This window comes from Pleurodeles waltl, chromosome 9 (genome assembly GCF_031143425.1).
Source record: "Pleurodeles waltl isolate 20211129_DDA chromosome 9, aPleWal1.hap1.20221129, whole genome shotgun sequence".
Taxonomy (NCBI): Eukaryota; Metazoa; Chordata; class Amphibia; order Caudata; family Salamandridae; genus Pleurodeles; species Pleurodeles waltl.
The window spans coordinates 309,622,376-309,641,842 of NC_090448.1; the positions used below are offsets into that span (position 1 = coordinate 309,622,376).

The 19,467-nt window shown below is 45.9% G+C and overlaps 1 protein-coding gene across 1 annotated transcript in view; it reads right to left on the reverse strand.

The window, feature by feature from the left end:
• Nucleotides 1-19,467, reverse strand: part of RAD54L2 (RAD54 like 2) — a 784,453-nt gene that overhangs the window by 120,841 nt on the left and 644,145 nt on the right. Inside the window, exon 17 of the mRNA XM_069206800.1 lies at nucleotides 6,265-6,434. Coding sequence (XP_069062901.1) covers nucleotides 6,265-6,434 — 170 coding nt within the window. The remainder of the gene's footprint in view (nucleotides 1-6,264; nucleotides 6,435-19,467) is intronic.

Here is a 19,467-nt window from a genome sequence, read left to right on the forward strand (position 1 = left end):
TTTGAAATTGGGTTTCCTGCATGAGGTTTTTGAAATGCAATAAAGAGTTGTTTAGTCTTTCTGATGTTCTTTGTTCTGTCAATGTAATACATTAATGCTCTTTTGACATCTAATGTATGTAGTGCCCTTTCAGCTACGGTATCTGGCTGTGGAAAGAACACCGGAAGTTCCACTGTTTGATTTAGATGGAACGGTGAAATAACCTTTGGCAAAAATTTAGGATTGGTCCTTAGGACGACCTTATTCTTGTGTAGTTGTATAAAAGGTTCCTGTATAGTAAACGCCTGAATCTCGCTTACTCTTCTCAGGGAAGTAATGGCGATGAGAAATGCCACCTTCCAGGTTAGGAACTGTATGTCGCAGGAGTGCATGGGTTCAAAAGGTGGACCCATAAGTCTAGTTAGGACAACATTTAGGTTCCATGAAGGAACAGGTAGTGTTCTTGGTGGTATAATTCTCCTAAGGCCCTCCATGAATGCTTTAATGACTGGTATTTTATATAGGGAAGTTGAATAGGTAGTCTGCAGGTATGCAGATATTGCTGCAAGGTGAATCTTAATGGAAGAGAAAGCTAGGTTAGATTTTTGTAAGTGAAGCAAGTAACCCACTACATGTTCTGGAGTTGTGTGTAATGGTTGTATTTGATTAATATGGCAGTAGCAAACAAACCTCTTCCATTTACTTGCATAGCAGTGCCTGGTGGATGGCCTTCTTGCTTGTTTTATGACTTCCATACATTCTTGGGTAAGTTGTAAGTGCCCGAATTCTAGGATTTCAGGAGCCAGATTGCTAGATTCAGCGATGCTGGATCTGGGTGTCTGATCTTTTGGTTGTGCTGTGTCAACAGATCTGGCCTGTTGGGCAATTTGATGCAGGGTACCACTGATAGGTCTAGCAGCGTTGTGTACCAGGGTTGCCTTGCCCAAGTTGGTGCTATCAATATGAGTTTGAGTTTGCTTTGACTGAGTTTGTTTACCAGGTAAGGAAGGAGAGGGAGAGGAGGAAAAGCGTAAGCAAATATCCCTGACCAGTTCATCCATAGGGCATTGCCTTGGGATTGTTTGTGTGGGTATCTGGATGCGAAGTTTTGGCATTTTGCGTTCTCCCTTGTCGCAAACAAGTCTATCTGAGGTGTTCCCCAGAGTGTGAAATAAGTGTTCAGTATTTGGGGGTGAATTTCCCATTCGTGGACCTGTTGGTGATCTCGAGAGAGATTGTCTGCGAGTTGATTTTGTATCCCTGGTATAAACTGTGCAATTAGGCGAATTTGGTTGTGAATTGCCCAATGCCAAATTTTTTGTGCTAACAGGCTTAACTGCGTGGAGTGCGTCCCTCCCTGCTTGTTTAGATAATACATTGTTGTCATGTTGTCTGTTTTGACGAGAATGTATTTGTGAACTATTATTGGTTGGAAAGCTTTTAGTGCTTGAAAAACTGCAAGAAGTTCTAGGTGATTGATATGCAGTTTTGTTTGATGTACGTTCCATTGTCCTTGTATGCTGTGTTGATCGAGGTGTGCTCCCCACCCTGTCATGGAAGCATCTGTTGTTATTACGTATTGTGGCACTGGGTCTTGGAAAGGCCGCCCCTTGTTTAAATTTATGTTGTTCCACCACAGAAGCGAGAGGTAAGTTTGGCGGTCTATTAACACCAGATCTAGAAGGTGACCCTGTGCTTGAGACCACTGTGATGCTAGGCATTGTGGTAAGGGCCTCATGTGCAGTCTTGCGTTTGGGACAATGGCTATGCATGATGACATCATGCCTAGGAGTTGTAATACCATCTTTGCTTGTATTTTTTGTGTTGGATACATGCGTTGTATGATGGTGTTGAAATTTTGAATTCTTTGTGGACTTGGAGTGGCTACTCCTTTTGATGTGTCTATTATGGCTCCCAGGTATTGTTGTACCTTGCGTGGCAGAATTTTTGATTTTGTGAAATTGACGGTGAACCCTAGTTTGAAGAGGGTTTGTATGATATGATTTGTGTGATTTGAGCACTCTATTAACGAATGGGCCTTGATTAGCCAGTCGTCTAGATATGGGAACACATGTATTTGCTGCCTTCTGATGTGTGCAGCGACTACCGCTAGACATTTGGTAAAGACTCTTGGTGCGGTTGTTAATCCGAAAGGCAGTACCTTGAATTGGTAATGTATTCCTTTGAATACAAACCTTAGGTATTTCCTGTGCGATGGGTGTATTGGTATATGGAAATAAGCATCCTTGAGGTCTAAAGTTGCCATGTAGTCGTGCAGCTTTAGCAATGGCAATACTTCTTGTAGTGTGACCATGTGGAAGTGGTCTGATTTGATGAAAGTGTTGACTACTCTGAGGTCTAGGATTGGTCTCAGTGTTTTGTCCTTCTTTGGTATCAGAAAGTACAGTGAGTAAACTCCTGTGTTTATTTGTGTGTTTGGCACTAATTCGATTGCATTCTTTTGCAATAGTGCCTGCACTTCTATCTCTAGGAGATTGGAATGGTGTGTTGTTAAATTTTGTGCTTTTGGTGGTATGTTTGGAGGGAACTGTAGAAATTCTATGCAGTAACCATGTTGGATAATTGCTAGAACCCAAGTGTCTGTAGTGATTTTCTCCCATGCTGTGTAATAATGACCTATTCGTCCCCCCACTGGTGTTGTGTGGAGGGGGTGAGTGACATGTGAGTCACTGTTTAGTAGTAGGGGTTTTGGGGCTTTGGAATCTTCCTCTATTTCTAGGGAATTGCCCTCCTCTATATTGTCCCCGAAAACCTCCTCTATACTGTCCTTGGTAACTGGACGGTGTGGCTTGTGAGGTGCTGGCTTGTGTGCTTTGACCCCGAAACCCCCCTCGAAAGGGCGTTTTACGGAATGAGCTGTAATTCCCTCTGCTCTGCGGGGAGTAGAGTGCGCCCATGGCTTTGGCAGTGTCCGTATCTTTTTTGAGTTTCTCAATCGCTGTGTCCACTTCTGGACCGAACAGTTCTTTTTCATTAAAAGGCATATTGAGAACTGCTTGTTGAATCTCTGGTTTAAATCCAGACGTTCGGAGCCATGCATGCCTTCTGATAGTTACAGATGTATTAATTGTCCGTGCAGCTGTATCTGCAGCGTCCATGGAGGAGCGGATCTGGTTGTTGGAGATGGCCTGTCCCTCCTCAACCACTTGTTTTGCCCTATTTTGGAAGTCTTTGGGCAGATGTTCAATGAGATGTTGCATCTCGTCCCAGTGGGCTCTGTCATAGCGCGCAAGTAGTGCCTGGGAGTTCGCGATGCGCCACTGGTTTGCAGCTTGTGCTGCGACTCGTTTACCAGCTGCATCAAACTTGCGGCTTTCTTTATCTGGGGGTGGTGCATCTCCAGATGTGTGAGAGTTGGCCCTTTTCCTAGCTGCTCCTACAACAACAGAGTCTGGTGGCAGCTGTGTTGTGATGAAAGCCGGGTCCGTAGGAGGCGGCTTATACTTTTTTTCCACCCTTGGTGTGATTGCCCTACTTTTGACCGGGTCCTTAAATATGTCTTTTGCGTGCCGGAGCATACCAGGGAGCATAGGCAGGCTTTGGTAGGAGCTGTGGGTGGAGGAGAGTGTGTTGAACAAGAAATCATCCTCGACCTGTTCTGAGTGGAGGCTTACGTTGTGAAATTGTGCTGCTCTAGCCACCACCTGAGAGTACGCGGTGCTGTCTTCTGGTGGAGATGGTTTTGTAGGGTATGCCTCTGGGCTGTTATCTGACACTGGGGCGTCGTATAGGTCCCATGCGTCCTGGTCTTGGTCACCCTGGCTCATGGTGGTGTGAGCTGGGGAGTGTGATGGCGTTTGTGCTGGTGAAACGTTAATCACGGGCGGAGAAGAGGGTGGTGGTGTAACTCTTTTCACCACTTTTGGTTGTGGTGCTTGTTCCGTCTGGAACTCCAACCTTCTCTTTCTCCTAATGGGGGGAAGGGTGCTTATTTTTCCTGTCCCCTGCTGAATGAAGATACGCTTTTGCGTATGGTCCGCATCAGTTGCTTGTAGCTCTTCCTCAAACCTATGCTTCTGCATTTGGGAGGTTAGCGAGTGCTCTTCTGTATAAGAGCCTGAAGCTGGGTCGCTTGCAGTTTGTTTCGGCATGGAAACTTTGTCTGCGTGTTTTTTCGGCTCCGAGGTGACTTTTTTTCTTTTCGGGGCCGAAACCTCTCGGCGTCGATCTGTTTCGGTGCCGCTGTCTCGGCGTCGAGCCGTGTCCACACCGGCATCTCGGTGTCGAGGCTTGTCTCCAGCACTTTCTCGGTCCCGAGAAGGCTGCGTGCCGGTGTCTCGACCGGAGTCGGACGATCTCGGCACCGTTTGGGCCTTTTTCGGTGCCGACGGTCGGTCACCGATTTTATGGGTTGAGCCATGGCCTGGTGGCAGTGGCGTCCCCTGGGCCTTGTAAATGTTTCTTTGTGTGGTTTTCGACGTCTTACTCACGGTTTGTGTATCGTCGAATCCTTCGGAGTCTGAGTCTTGGATCGAGAAGGTACCTTCCTCTTCCTGTTCCTCGAACTCCCGTCGGGCTGTCGGTGCGGACGCCATTTGAAGTCTTCTGGCTCGACGGTCTCGGAGTGTTTTTCGGGACCGGAACGCACGACAGGCCTCGCAGGTGTCTTCGCTGTGCTCAGGTGACAGGCACAGGTTGCAGACCAAGTGTTGGTCTGTGTAGGGGTATTTATTGTGGCATTTGGGGCAGAAACGGAAAGGGGTCCGTTCCATCGGCGTTCCTCAGCACGCGGTCGGGCCGACCAGGCCCCGACGGAGGATCGAAAAACTACCCCGAAGGGCACCGGAGCTCTTCGATCTTCGATGCGGTGTTGAATGTAAGTACACCGATCCCGAACGCAACAATACCGACGAAAATCTTCCGAAATTAACTATTTTTTCTGTTCCGAAACTCGGAGCGACAGGAACACGTCCGAACCCGATGGCGGAAAAAAAACAATCGAAGATGGAGTCGACGCCCATGCGCAATGGAGACAAAAGGAGGAGTCACTCGGTCCCGTGACTCGAAAGACTTCTTCGAAGAAAAACAACTTGTAACACTCCGGCCCAACACCAGATGGCGAGCTATTGCAGAACATGCGTATCTACAGCGACAGATGCCATCGAACATTGCATTTTTGGGGACAGCAATGTCTTCACAATGGAGTTTTAAATCAGAAAATGGTAGTTAATCTGTTCTATTTACTATAGCAGCAAAATCCGGTTGGATTGGAGAAGGTGGATTGGACTGGAGTGGGGTGGGATGGACTGAACTGAGGTGGATTGGACTGGAGAGGGGTGGATTGGTTTGGTGTGGATTGGACTGGAGTGGGGTAGACAGGTGCACTGGATTTGAGTAAAGTGGACTGCAGTGAAGAGATGGAATGAGTAGATGGATAGGACTGGAGTGGCATGGATTGGGCTGGAGTGTGGTGTATTGGATTGGAGTGGATTAGAGTGGGGTGGACTGGATTGGAATGGGTGGATTGGAGTGGGACTGATTTGGATTGAGGTGGATTGGAATATGGTGGGGTTGAATGGATTGGACAGGGGTGGATTGAATTGTTTTGGATTAGATTGGAGTGGGTAGATTCCCCATAAGGGAGCAACTGGTAGGTGCATAATTAAATACGAACCAAGACTCATCTGAGGCATATATTGCATTCTTTGGCGACAACAATATCTTCACAATGGAGTTTTGAATCAGAAAATGTTACCTAATCTATTATATTTATTGTAGCAGCAGAATTCTGTTAGATTGGAGTGGGGTGGACTGAGTGTGGTGGGGTGGACTGGAGTGGGGTGGATTGGATGGACTGGTTTGGTGTGGATTGGACTGGAGTGGGGTAGATGAGTGTACTGATTGGAGGGAGTGGGTTGGACGGCAGTGGATTGGATTTGAGTGAGGTGGGTTGGGTTGGACTGGAATAGAATGGAATGGGCTGGATTGGATTGGCCTGTGGTGGACTGGATTTCACAAAATAAAAAATATATAAAAATAGTAAATAAGAAATAAATCTGAAATAACTGTAAAATATAAAAATAAGCTTTAAAGCAAAACAGTTACTTACTTTAAACATACAAAATAATATCTGTACCTAAATAAGCATATATAAATACAACATTAAATATTTAAATCACAATTCACATCAATGATTTTAATTATGAATAAATAATTTCAAATTGAGTAAAAATATATATTTCTATTCTATCACACAAATACTACACACCAAAAACAATTAAGTAATAACTCTACTAGCAGCACTGAGTGCACTTGGTTTCATACCCTTGTGATGAGATGAGGAAACTTCAAGCATGCAAGTTGAATGACTGACTCCTTGAACTTCTTAGCTTCCACCTCAACCTGGTTTGGCTCTTCCTCCACAAAATGGAGAAGGTTCTCCACCTCACGGCGTGTGAAATTCAACACTGGGTTTAAGTCATCCACCACACGATCTAATAAGAGGAATGTGAAAGGAAAGACAGGTGCCCATAGGTAGAAAAAAAGGCAGGAATGCAAACGATTAAGGAGTAGATTGGGCAGGACATTTTGAAGAAAATACAAGGAAAGAGGAGGACATGAAGAAAAAAGAGATACACAGAACAATGTGAATGGGGAATACATGGTATCAAGAAAGTCAGGTTGAGACAGAAGTCAGACAGAGAACAGCAGCAAGGTGGTTGGATAAAGAGTAAGGAGCCAGGGGAAGAACAAATCCAATATTGGAGAGGGAGACACAAATGGGGCAGCCAGAAAGAGGGCGAGAGAATAATGAGTGAAGAAAAGCAAGTCATGAAAGATGACAAGGAATAGAAAAAAAAGAGGAAATTGTGTCATTTGAAACATACCTTACTATTGGTTTGAGCTGGATGATATTTTGTTTGTTGAATAAATGTCAAGACTTTCTCTAACAAACAATTCCATTGCAATAAATATAATTTAAAAATAAAGTAGAATACAGTCAAAAAGATATACTAACCATTGCAGTATTATAGTCATGCAAATGTAATCCGAATAACACATCTAAAACACAACCTCAAGATCCTCTAGAACATATTTCTCAGAACCACCTAGAAAGGTCAGCTTCTGCAAGGAGCAAAAGAAGTATAAGATATTATGTTTTAGAGCTGAGTGTAACTTTATTAGGCTATCCTGAGCTCTATCTATTCAAGTGACATTGCAAACTCTACAAACCAATTGCCAATACTGCCTATCATGTGATGGGCTTAAACAATCAAAGGCCTTAATACGCTGTTGCTGCACCAGCGAGGAAAGTGCAAAGAACAGGTGTGCTGGGATCACCAGGGAGAGGACAGGACAGAGGGAATGAAAATGTCACTTACCCAGTGTACATCTGTTCGTGGCATCAGTCGCAGTAGATTCGCATGTTCTGCAATAGCTCGCCATCTGGTGTTGGGCCGGAGTGTTACAAGTTGTTTTTCTTCGAAGAAGTCTTTCGAGTCACGGGACCGAGTGACTCCTCCTTTTGTCTCCATTGCGCATGGGCGTCGACTCCATCTTCGATTGTTTTTCCCCGCAGAGGGTGAGGTAGGAGTTGAATTGTAGTAATAGTGCCCATGCAATGGAGTGACTAAGTATGCACCTATTTAAGGTTGAGATGATACATATAGAAATAATTGAAGGTAACTTCCAAACTGCTACAGGCTCCCGGGGAGGCGGGTGGGCACATGCGAATCTACTGCGACTGATGCCACGAACAGATGTACACTGGGTAAGTGACATTTTCAGTTCGATGGCATCTGTCGCTGTAGATACGCATGTTCTGCATAGACTAGTAAGCAGTTATTTCCCCAAAAGCGGTGGATCAGCCTGTAGGAGTGGAAGTAGTCTGAAATAATGTCCTTAATACGGCTTGACCTACTGTGGCTTGTTGTGCGGATAACACGTCTACACAGTAGTGCTTGGTGAATGTGTGAGGCGTAGACCATGTGGCTGCCTTACATATTTCTTGCATTGGGATGTTTCCTAGAAAGGCCATGGTAGCACCTTTCTTTCTGGTTGAGTGTGCCCTTGGTGTAATGGGCAGCTGTCGTTTAGCTTTAAGGTAGCAGATTTGGATGCATTTAACTATCCATCTGGCTATACCTTGTTTTGAAATTGGGTTTCCTGCGTGAGGTTTTTGAAATGCAATAAAGAGTTGTTTAGTCTTTCTGATGTTTTTTGTTCTGTCAATGTAATACATTAATGCTCTTTTGACATCTAATGTATGTAGTGCCCTTTCAGCTACGGTATCTGGCTGTGGAAAGAACACTGGAAGTTCCACTGTTTGATTTAGATGGAACGGTGAAATAACCTTTGGCAAAAATTTAGGATTGGTCCTTAGGACGACTTTATTTTTGTGTAGTTGTATAAAAGGTTCCTGTATAGTAAACGCCTGAATCTCGCTTACTCTTCTCAGGGAAGTAATGGCGATGAGAAATGCCACCTTCCAGGTTAGGAACTGTATGTCGCAGGAGTGCATGGGTTCAAAAGGTGGACCCATAAGTCTAGTTAGGACAACATTTAGGTTCCATGAAGGAACAGGTGGTGTTCTTGGTGGTATAATTCTCCTAAGGCCCTCCATGAATGCTTTAATGACTGGTATTTTATATAGGGAAGTTGAATAGGTAGTCTGCAGGTATGCAGATATTGCTGCAAGGTGAATCTTAATGGAAGAGAAAGCTAGGTTAGATTTTTGTAAGTGAAGCAAGTAACCCACTACATGTTCTGGAGTTGTGTGTAATGGTTGTATTTGATTAATATGGCAGTAGCAAACAAACCTCTTCCATTTACTTGCATAGCAGTGTCTGGTGGATGGCCTTCTTGCTTGTTTTATGACTTCCATACATTCTTGGGTAAGTTGTAAGTGCCCGAATTCTAGGATTTCAGGAGCCAGATTGCTAGATTCAGCGATGCTGGATCTGGGTGTCTGATCTTTTGGTTGTGCTGTGTCAACAGATCTGGCCTGTTGGGCAATTTGATGCAGGGTACCACTGATAGGTCTAGCAGCGTTGTGTACCAGGGTTGCCTTGCCCAAGTTGGTGCTATCAATATGAGTTTGAGTTTGCTTTGACTGAGTTTGTTTACCAGGTAAGGAAGGAGAGGGAGAGGAGGAAAAGCGTAAGCAAATATCCCTGACCAGTTCATCCATAGGGCATTGCCTTGGGATTTTTTGTGTGGGTACCTGGATGCGAAGTTTTGGCATTTTGCGTTCTCCCTTGTCGCAAACAAGTCTATCTGAGGTGTTCCCCAGAGTTTGAAATAAGTGTTCAGAATTTGGGGGTGAATTTCCCATTCGTGGACCTGTTGGTGATCTCGAGAGAGATTGTCTGCGAGTTGATTTTGTATCCCTGGTATAAACTGTGCAATTAGGCGAATTTGGTTGTGAATTGCCCAATGCCAAATTTTTTGTGCTAGCAGGCTTAACTGCGTGGAGTGCGTCCCTCCCTGCTTGTTTAGATAATACATTGTTGTCATGTTGTCTGTTTTGACGGGAATGTATTTGTGAACTATTATTGGTTGGAAAGCTTTTAGTGCTTGAAAAACTGCTAGCAGTTCTAGGTGATTGATATGCAGTTTTGTTTGATGTACGTTCCATTGTCCTTGTATGCTGTGTTGATTGAGGTGTGCTCCCCACCCTGTCATGGAAGCATCTGTTGTTATTACGTATTGTGGCACTGGGTCTTGGAAAGGCCGCCCCTTGTTTAAATTTATGTTGTTCCACCACAGAAGCGAGAGGTAAGTTTGGCGGTCTATTAACACCAGATCTAGAAGGTGACCCTGTGCTTGAGACCACTGTGATGCTAGGCATTGTTGTAAGGGCCTCATGTGCAGTCTTGCGTTTGGGACAATGGCTATGCATGATGACATCATGCCTAGGAGTTGTAATACCATCTTTGCCTGTATCTTTTGTGTTGGATACATGCGTTGTATGATGGTGTTGAAATTTTGAATTCTTTGTGGACTTGGAGTGGCTACTCCCTTTGATGTGTCTATTATGGCTCCCAGGTATTGTTGTACCTTGCGTGGCAGAATTTTGGATTTTGTGAAATTGACGGTGAACCCGAGTTTGAAGAGGGTTTGTATGATCTGATTTGTGTGATTTGAGCACTGTATGAACGAATGGGCCTTGATTAGCCAGTCGTCCAAATATGGGAACACATGTATTTGCTGCCTTCTTATGTGTGCAGCGACTACCGCTAGACATTTGGTAAAGACTCTTGGTGCGGTTGTTAATCCGAAAGGCAGTACCTTGAATTGGTAATGTATTCCTTTGAATACAAACCTTAGGTATTTCCTGTGAGATGGGTGTATTGGTATATGGAAATAAGCATCCTTGAGGTCTAAAGTTGCCATGTAGTCGTGTAGTTTTAGCAATGGCAATACTTCTTGTAGTGTGACCATGTGGAAGTGGTCTGATTTGATGAAAGTGTTCACTACTCTGAGGTCTAGGATTGGTCTCAGCGTTTTGTCCTTCTTTGGTATCAGAAAGTACAGTGAGTAAACTCCTGTGTTTATTTGTGTGTTTGGCACTAATTCGATTGCATTCTTTTGCAATAGTGCCTGCACTTCTATCTCCAGGAGATTGGAATGGTGTGTTGTTAAATTTTGTGCTTTTGGTGGTATGTTTGGAGGGAATTGTAGAAATTCTATGCAATAACCATGTTGGATAATTGCTAGAACCCAAGTGTCTGTAGTGATTTCCTCCCATGCTTTGTAGTAATGACCTATTCTTCCCCCCACTGGTGTTGTGTGGAGGGGGTGAGTGACATGTGAGTCATTGTTTAGTAGTAGGGGTTTTGGGGCTTTGAAATCTCCCTCTATTTCTAGGGAATTGCCCTCCTCTATATTGTCCCCGAAAACCTCCTCTATACTGTCCCTGGTAAGTGGACGGTGTTGCTTGTGAGGTGCTGGCTTGTGTGCTTTGACCCCGAAACCCCCCTCGAAAGGGCGTTTTACGGAATGTGCTGTAATTCCCTCTGCTCTGCGGGGAGTAGAGTGCGCCCATGGCTTTGGCAGTGTCCGTATCTTTTTTGAGTTTCTCAATCGCTGTGTCCACTTCTGGACCGAACAGTTCTTTTTCATTAAAAGGCATATTGAGAACTGCTTGTTGAATCTCTGGTTTAAATCCAGACGTTCGGAGCCATGCATGCCGTCTGATAGTTACAGATGTATTAATTGTCCGTGCAGCTGTATCTGCAGCGTCCATGGAGGAACGTATCTGGTTGTTGGAGATGGTCTGTCCCTCCTCAACCACTTGTTTCGCCCTATTTTGGAAGTCCTTGGGCAGATGTTCAATGAGATGTTGCATCTCGTCCCAGTGGGCTCTGTCATAGCGCGCAAGTAGTGCCTGGGAGTTCGCGATGCGCCACTGGTTTGCAGCTTGTGCTGCGACTCTTTTACCAGCTGCATCGAACTTGCGGCTTTCTTTATCTGGGGGTGGTGCATCTCCAGATGTGTGAGAGTTGGCCCTTTTCCTAGCTGCTCCTACAACAACAGAGTCTGGTGGCAGCTGTGTAGTGATGAAAACCGGGTCCGTAGGAGGCGGCTTATACTTCTTTTCCACCCGTGGTGTGATTGCCCTACTTTTGACCGGCTCCTTAAATATGTCTTTTGCGTGCCGGAGCATACCAGGGAGCATAGGCAGGCTTTGGTAGGAGCTGTGGGTGGAGGAGAGTGTGTTGAACAAGAAATCATCCTCGACCTGTTCTGAGTGGAGGCTTACGTTATGAAATTGTGCTGCTCTAGCCACCACCTGAGAGTACGCGGTGCTGTCTTCTGGTGGAGATGGCTTTGTAGGGTAGGCCTCCGGGCTGTTATCTGACACTGGGGCGTCGTATAGGTCCCATGCGTCCTGATCTTGGTCACCCTGGCTCATGGTGGTGTGAGCTGGGGAGTGAGATGGAGTTTGTGCTGGTGAAACGTTAATCACGGGCGGAGGAGAGGGTGGTGGTGTAATTCTTTTAACCACTTTTGGTTGTGGTGCTTGTTCCGTCTGGAACTCCAACCTTCTCTTTCTCCTAATGGGGGGAAGGGTGCTTATTTTTCCTGTCCCCTGCTGAATGAAGATACGCTTTTGCGTATGGTCCACATCAGTTGCTTGTAGCTCTTCCTCAAACCTATGCTTTTGCATTTGGGAGGTTAGCGAGTGCTCTTCTGTATAAGAGCCTGAAGCTGGGTCGCTTGCAGTTTGTTTCGGCGTTGAAACTTTGTCTGCGTGTTTTTTCGGCTCCGAGGTGACTTTTTTCCTTTTCGGGGCCGAAACCTCTCGGCGTCGATCTGTTTCGGTGCCGCTGTCTCGGCGTCGAGCCGTGTCCGCACCGGTATCTCGGTGTCGAGGCTTGTCTCCAGCACTTTCTCGGTCCCGAGAAGGCTGCGTGCCGGTGTCTCGACCGAAGTCGGACGATCTCGGCACTGTTTTGGCCTTTTTCGGTGCCGACGGTCGGTCACCGAATTTATGGGTCGAGCCATGGCCTGGTGGCAGTGGCGTCCCCTGGGCCTTGTAAATGTTTCTCTGTGTGTTTTTCGACGTCTTACTCACGGTTCGTGTATCGTCGAATCCTTCGGAGTCTGAGTCTTGGATCGAGAAGGTACCTTCTTCTTCCTGTTCCTCGAACTCCCGTTGGGCTGTCGGTGCGGACGCCATTTGAAGTCTTCTGGCTCGACGGTCTCGGAGTGTTTTTCGGGACCGGAACGCACGACAGGCCTCGCAGGTGTCTTCGCTGTGCTCAGGTGACAGGCACAGGTTGCAGACCAAGTGTTGGTCTGTGTAGGGGTATTTATTGTGGCATTTGGGGCAGAAACGAAACGGGGTCCGTTCCATCGGCGTTCTTCAGCACGCGGTCGGGCCGACCAGGCCCCGACGGAGGATCGAAAAACTACCCCGAAGGGCACCGGAGCTCTTCGATCTTCGATGCGGTGTGGAATCTAAGTACGCCGATCCCGAACGCAACAATACCGACGAAAATCTTCCGAAATTAGCTAATTTTCCGTTCCGAAACTCGGAGCGACAGGAACACGTCCGAACCCGATGGCGGAAAAAAAACAATCGAAGATGGAGTCGACGCCCATGCGCAATGGAGACAAAAGGAGGAGTCACTCGGTCCCGTGACTCGAAAGACTTCTTCGAAGAAAAACAACTTGTAACACTCCGGCCCAACACCAGATGGCGAGCTATTGCAGAACATGCGTATCTACAGCGACAGATGCCATCGAACATGTTATTTAGGGCTGTTAACTCCCTCTTACAAGGAAGTTTCAAGGTATGTAAGAGGATTTCGGGCCAGAAGAAGAGGATATAAACTGTGAAAAATGATTCTAACCAGCATACACATTTGAGCAAATCAGATGAAAAGTACTTATAATGTAGCATCCTAAAACAAGATATTCTATCAGCTTCATCCTAGATAGCCAGATGGTTTTCTACCAGCTCAGATTAAGTGCAACCTCCAGACTTTCCTAGTGTGATGGAGCTGGAAATTTGCAATCTTTACTGTCTTATTTAAATATGGGATGAAGGAAACAGAATTGTCTATAGCTAAACCTACTAGTTTGGTTGATGAAACCGGAGATGCAGGGAAGCCATACAGGATAAGGGAATTCAGTACTGATGAGTCCAATTTTTTCTGGATGTTGACAGCAGTAGGAATTCTGTTTTCTCCAGATTGAGAAGGAGAACATTTTAGTTAATTCGAGTTTGTACCCAGGAAAGACAGTTTCTTAGGACTCAAACGTCTGGTATATAAACAGGTGTCTGTGTATTGATGTATGCTCACATAGTATGCTTCAGTAATAGTCCATGTGTTTCCATATAAATACACCAAAACCAAGAAGGAAGCAAAGAGAAGCTTAAGAACAGACACGCGAAGATTCAAGGACGGTCTTACACAGAAGTCCAGGAAGCAGCAAGCTATGGAAACTAGAAAGAACTCTGCAACACGACATAAGGAACTCTCCAGCACATATAGCAAACTAAAAAATAAGACCTGTTAAAGCTGGGAAGACATTCATGGGTAATGAAGGCCTACAGTGAAGATGGGTGGAGCACTTTAAAGAACTGCTGAACCAGCCCATACCACAATCGCCACCAGACAAAGTCAGCTGGTAAGGACTTACCATTCTACTGCAGCAGACCAACCAATGAAGAAATACAGAAAGACATCAAACATCTGAGAAATGGGAAGGCAGAAGGACCTGACAACATTACTGAAGAGACACTGAAGGCAGACATTAAACATCAGTAGACATGCTCTACCCTATGTTAGGAAGGATATGTGAAGAGGAAAAGGTGCCACCAGTCAGGAAGTCGGCATATCTCATCAGGATCCTCAAGTGAGGTGACCCGAGTAACAGCACAAACTACAGAGGAATAACTCTTCTATCAACCTCAGGCAAAGTGTTCAACAGAGTCATCCTGAATAGAATGAAGGAACAAATTGACACTCAGTTGTGAGACCAGCAAGCGGGCTTCCAAAAAGATAGATCTTGCAAAGACCAGACTGCAACACTGCGCATCATCATTGAGCAATCTATAGAATGGAACACCCCCCTCTGCCAACTTTATTGACTATGAGAAGGCATTCACCAGTGTGGACAGAGAGATCATTTGTAAACTCCTTAGTCAGTACGGTGGAATCATAAGGAAATCTAACCAGAGAATGACTTGTAAGACAGTCCATGGAGCACAACTCTCAGAAACCTTCCACGTGAGGACCGGAGTCTGCTTGGGATGTTTGCTCTCACCGTTTCACTTCCTGCTGGGCATAGACTGATCATGAAGACATCCATAACAAGGAGGAGAAATGGGATCCAGTGGACACAGCTCGACAACCTGGACTTTGCAGATGACGTGTCTGTACTCTCTTGTAGGAAAGTGCCTCCTTTAACACCCTCCCTATCCTCCACCCCTTTTTGCCTGGTTTCAGGTGTAATTTCGATTGAAAGTGCACTGGTTCCATGCTAAACAGCCCCCAGTGCCAGATCCCTTTCCTTAAAACTGCAGTCATTTTTCCCAACAGGCAAACCTTTATTTGTCACTGTAAGACACTAGTAAATGGTACCCCTGGTACCTAAGGCATGGGGTACTAAAGAAAGGCCAATGAGGGCTGCAGCAAAGATTGTGCCACCCTTAGGACCCCTCACTAAGTGCACCCAGTGCTGCCTATGCAGGTTGTGTGTCATGGGGCAGGCCTTAAATTAAAACACAACACGGCACACAGCCTGTGTGCCTTGTCCCCTGCACACTGCATGTAATATATGTAAGTCACCCCTATGGCAGGCCTTCCAGCCCTAAAGGCAGGGTGCACTATTTTACCTGTGAGGGCATACCTGCATGAGCAGACATGCCCCTGCTATGTCTGTCGATTCTCAGACCTAGAAAGTGAACAGTGAAGCCTTTTTAAGTACATGTGCTGGACACTGGTCATTACGAGCTCCCCAGCTACATGATGGCTTCAGTGAAGATAGGGATGTTTGGTATCAAAAATCTTGTATTAATAAAACCTCAAGGAATCCAGAGATTAATTTATTAATACATGCGCTCAGGTGGCACCTTAGAGCTGCCCCCTTGAAACCTACCAGCTCTTAGAGTGGGCTGGCTGGTCAGAAACAGTGCAGCCAGTTTAGATAGAGTTCTGGCCCCTTGAGGTGAGGGCCAATGCTTTTGAGGTATTAGAACAACGCCATGCTCTGGGCAGAGGTGTGACCTCCTCTCCCAGGAAGGATGGACATTCCAGGGTGGGGAGCTTCAAAGGCCTTGCCGCCTTTGTAATGCGACCCAGGTCTCTCCAAATGCGGAGATTGCCAACCCCCAGTTCCTGAACCACACTTTTGGCAGCAGGTCTCGAGGGAAAAATTAGGAGGAGTGCCAACTCCATGCCAGTCCCACCCCTAGGGTGGATGAGCTGAAGTGGACACTACCTTTAAAATTCCTCCATCTTGTGTGGAAGGAATTAGGCCAAAAGAGTTAGGGCTATGCCCACCTCCCAAAGGTAGTGGTCATAGGAAGGGTGCAGTCACCCTAAAGGTGAGTAGCCCATTGGCTCCCACCTGGCACTCCCTTTAACGCCCTTAAAATCAGTATTAGGGTCGCACCCCTGAACTAGACATTCAGACTCCTGTCTAAGAAGAGCCGTATACTACAGAAGTCGCAAAGCAGAAGAGTGAAGACTACTGACTTGGCCCCAGCTTTATTATCCTGTCTGGAGCCTTCGAAGAACCTGCACAAGAAGAGGACTTGTCCAGCAGTCAGCTATCTCCAAAGCCTTGGAAGGACTGCATGCCTTCAATAAAGAACAAGAACTCCTGTGGATAGCAGACTTATGCAAAAGAAACTCCTCCAAAGAAGAAAGAAGCCTGCATGAGGAACTGCAAAACCACCACCTGGAACTACCTCTGCACACAACGCCCTGGGCTAGATTCTAAGTGGTCCACCAGTCCAGTGAAGGTTCCCCAACACTGATTTTCAGAGTCTCTTGTGGGTTGACACCTGCTGAACTCCACACCGACGCCTGAAGCCTAAATCCGAGGGCTCTCCCTGACCGCAACTTACCCGGTAAGCTGGTTCCAACACCAAAAGACACCCCTGCACCTGGAGCCCCTAGACGTTTGGGAGCTAGACCGTTGGTGACCCTACAACCTCTGGCATCTCAACTTACCTGGGCAGCTGTTGACCTCTCCTGTCCTAAGCCTGCAGCCCATTTCTGAAAGTGATCTCCTGCACTGAATAACATTGGGAGCCCGACCCTGGGTTTGCACTCTGCACCCGGCCGCCCCTGTGCCGTTGAGGATGTAAGTTTGACGATACCTTGTGGACTCCCTAGTCCTTGCTTCAACCCCAGGAGATCCACCCCTGACCTCGCTCTAGTCACATGGAAGCAGCACTGCATTGGATACCTCCTGTCTCCATTGAAAAGTAGTGGGTGCCCGACGCTGTGTTGGCACTCTGCACCTGGCCGTCCCCTTGCCGCTGAGAGTGTAACTTTGGTGCTGCCTTGTGGCCCCCGCCAGATGCTTGCCTCAACCCCTGGAGACCAAATGCTGACATCGCCTGTACCTACCTAGGAGCAACACGTGTTCAATCCCCCAAGTCTCCATTGATTAACATTGGGCACCGACTCCAACTTTGACCTTGCCACCCAGTTACACTGTGGGTGCCCTTTTGGTACCAACCAGAATCTTGCCCAGTGCTAGCCTGATCCTCTGAAGACTGGGGCCGTAAGTATATACTTACCTGAAAAACTGCAACTTGTTTTCCTCCCATAGATTAACATTGAAGAATCTAAAAATTGCACTGTCGATTTCTGAAACAGCAAAGTATTTTTTATGTGAAAACGACTTACCTTGTAACAATGTGCTTGGGTTCAAAGCATATATAATTACAACAGTTATTTTTCTAAATTTGTCTCAGATTTATTCTGCACCTATTCTAGCCTCTGTGAGTACAACAATTGCTTAACACAACTCCTTGATAAGCCTAGCTGCTCGCCCACACTACCACAAATAGAGCTGTAGACCTATCTATTTCTGCCTCTGCACATCTTTGGGGATCCACTAGACTCTCTGCACAGTGTACTTCATTTTAGTACACTATATAGAGAGCCAGCTTCCTACACTCTCCCATACCCATCTGCAGATGCAAGAGAAGACAGACAAAGTGGCAGCCACATCAGCAAACCCTGGTCTCAACATCCAACGTGGAAAACCAATATCCTGAAGGCTAACACGATCAGCACAACTGCAGTCACTCTTGCAAGTGGTGCACTGGGAAAGGTCGAGGCCTTCACCTACCTTGGCAGAGTCACAGACCAGCAGGGTGACGACACCGACGCCAAGGCAAGAATCTGCAACGCAAGGGCTGCCTTCATTCAGCTGAAGAAGATTTGGAGCTCCAAGAACCTACTGCTACAAACCAAGATCAGGCTTTTTAATACCAATGTAAAATTAGTCCTTCTGTGTGGTGCAGATACCTGGAGGACAACATAGACCACCACCAACCAAGTCCAGACCTTCATCAAAACCTGAGGAAAATCCTCCAAATCTGCTGGCTGAACACCATCAGCAACAACGACCTATGGCAGCAGACTTTTCAACTCCCTGGTCATGAGCAAATCATGAAATTGCTGGGGCTGGATAGGTCACACCCTCCACAGGTCCACATCAAACACCACCAGGCAAGCCCTCACCTGGAACCCTCAAGGGAAAAGAGGAAGGCCAAGAAACACCTGGTGCCAAGGGCTCAAGGCTGACTGGAAGGGGATGGGTTACACATGGAGTCCAACTGAAAGAAATGCTCTGGACAGAAATGGCTGGAGAGTCCTGGTGGATGGCCTATACCCTAGGAGGGGTAGTTGGCATAAGTTCCATCTAAAGGTTAAACAGATTTGGGGTGAGGATTGACCCTTGTGGAACCTCAAAGCGTAAGTCTGCTGGTTTAAATGTGAGGTCCCCATTTTTTCTGGGATATGTCAGCAACTCAGGTAGGACAAGAACCAGTTTGGTACATTTCCCTTGATGTTCATGTAATGTTCTAGCAATGCCACTAGTCTGGTATGATGTATTATGTTGAATGCTGCAGTTAAGTCACAGAGTACAATTAAGAAAGTGTCACCTTGTTGTGGTTGTGGTGTGCGTCATTCAGTCCTTTTAGGGTAGCAGATTCAGTGCTTAAGCCTGCCCTAAATCCAGATTGATGATTGCCTAGAAGTTAGTAGTCCTTGTTTATATCAAACTTCAGTAGATCTACTAATCATCTTTCTATGATCTTCCCAAGCCATGGGAGATTGGACACTAGTCAAAGGTTAGCTGTGTTTGAAAGATCAAGGTTTGTTTTTCTGAGGAATGTGAGATTTGACTAATTTTCAGTTTCTATTTTCAAAAACTGATTTATTTATTATCTTACTCAATGACTCTTGGTAAAGTAGAAGGTTGGTGTATGTTTCTTGATTTCAGTGGGATGTCTGAAATAATTTGTCCATTTGAGACTTTTCACTGTCTGTTAGGTCCTAAGGGAAGATTTTGAGAATGATTCCTGCGTTTTGGAGAATTTAAGAGCTGGAATCGGAAGCCTAAACATCCGATCAAATGAGTTTCTTATTCTAAATAAGTTTTCTTTAAAGTGTGTTTTGAAGTTTTCACATAAGGTCTTCGTGTCTTGTTACCTTTAGTAGATAATCTCCCCAAGGTTAGGGGTTCCAAGGTTCCTCCTTTTGCCCCATTTTTTAACATATACATTCTCAATCATGCAAAGGAAACCAAGACCAGAACACACAAGTGAATGAACTACCTCTTTCTTAATGGAACTAAAACAATGATGGCAGACTTCACTGAGGACTGACCAGTTGTCATTTGCATGGTACACATTCTTGAGGTCAGGCCCAGCTCGATTGCAGAAACTAAAGAACCAGGCAATAATGCACTGTACAGCTCTCCTCTGCCTTTTGGTCAGGCTCACATGACAACACACTTACAAAATCTTTGACTATCTTCTAC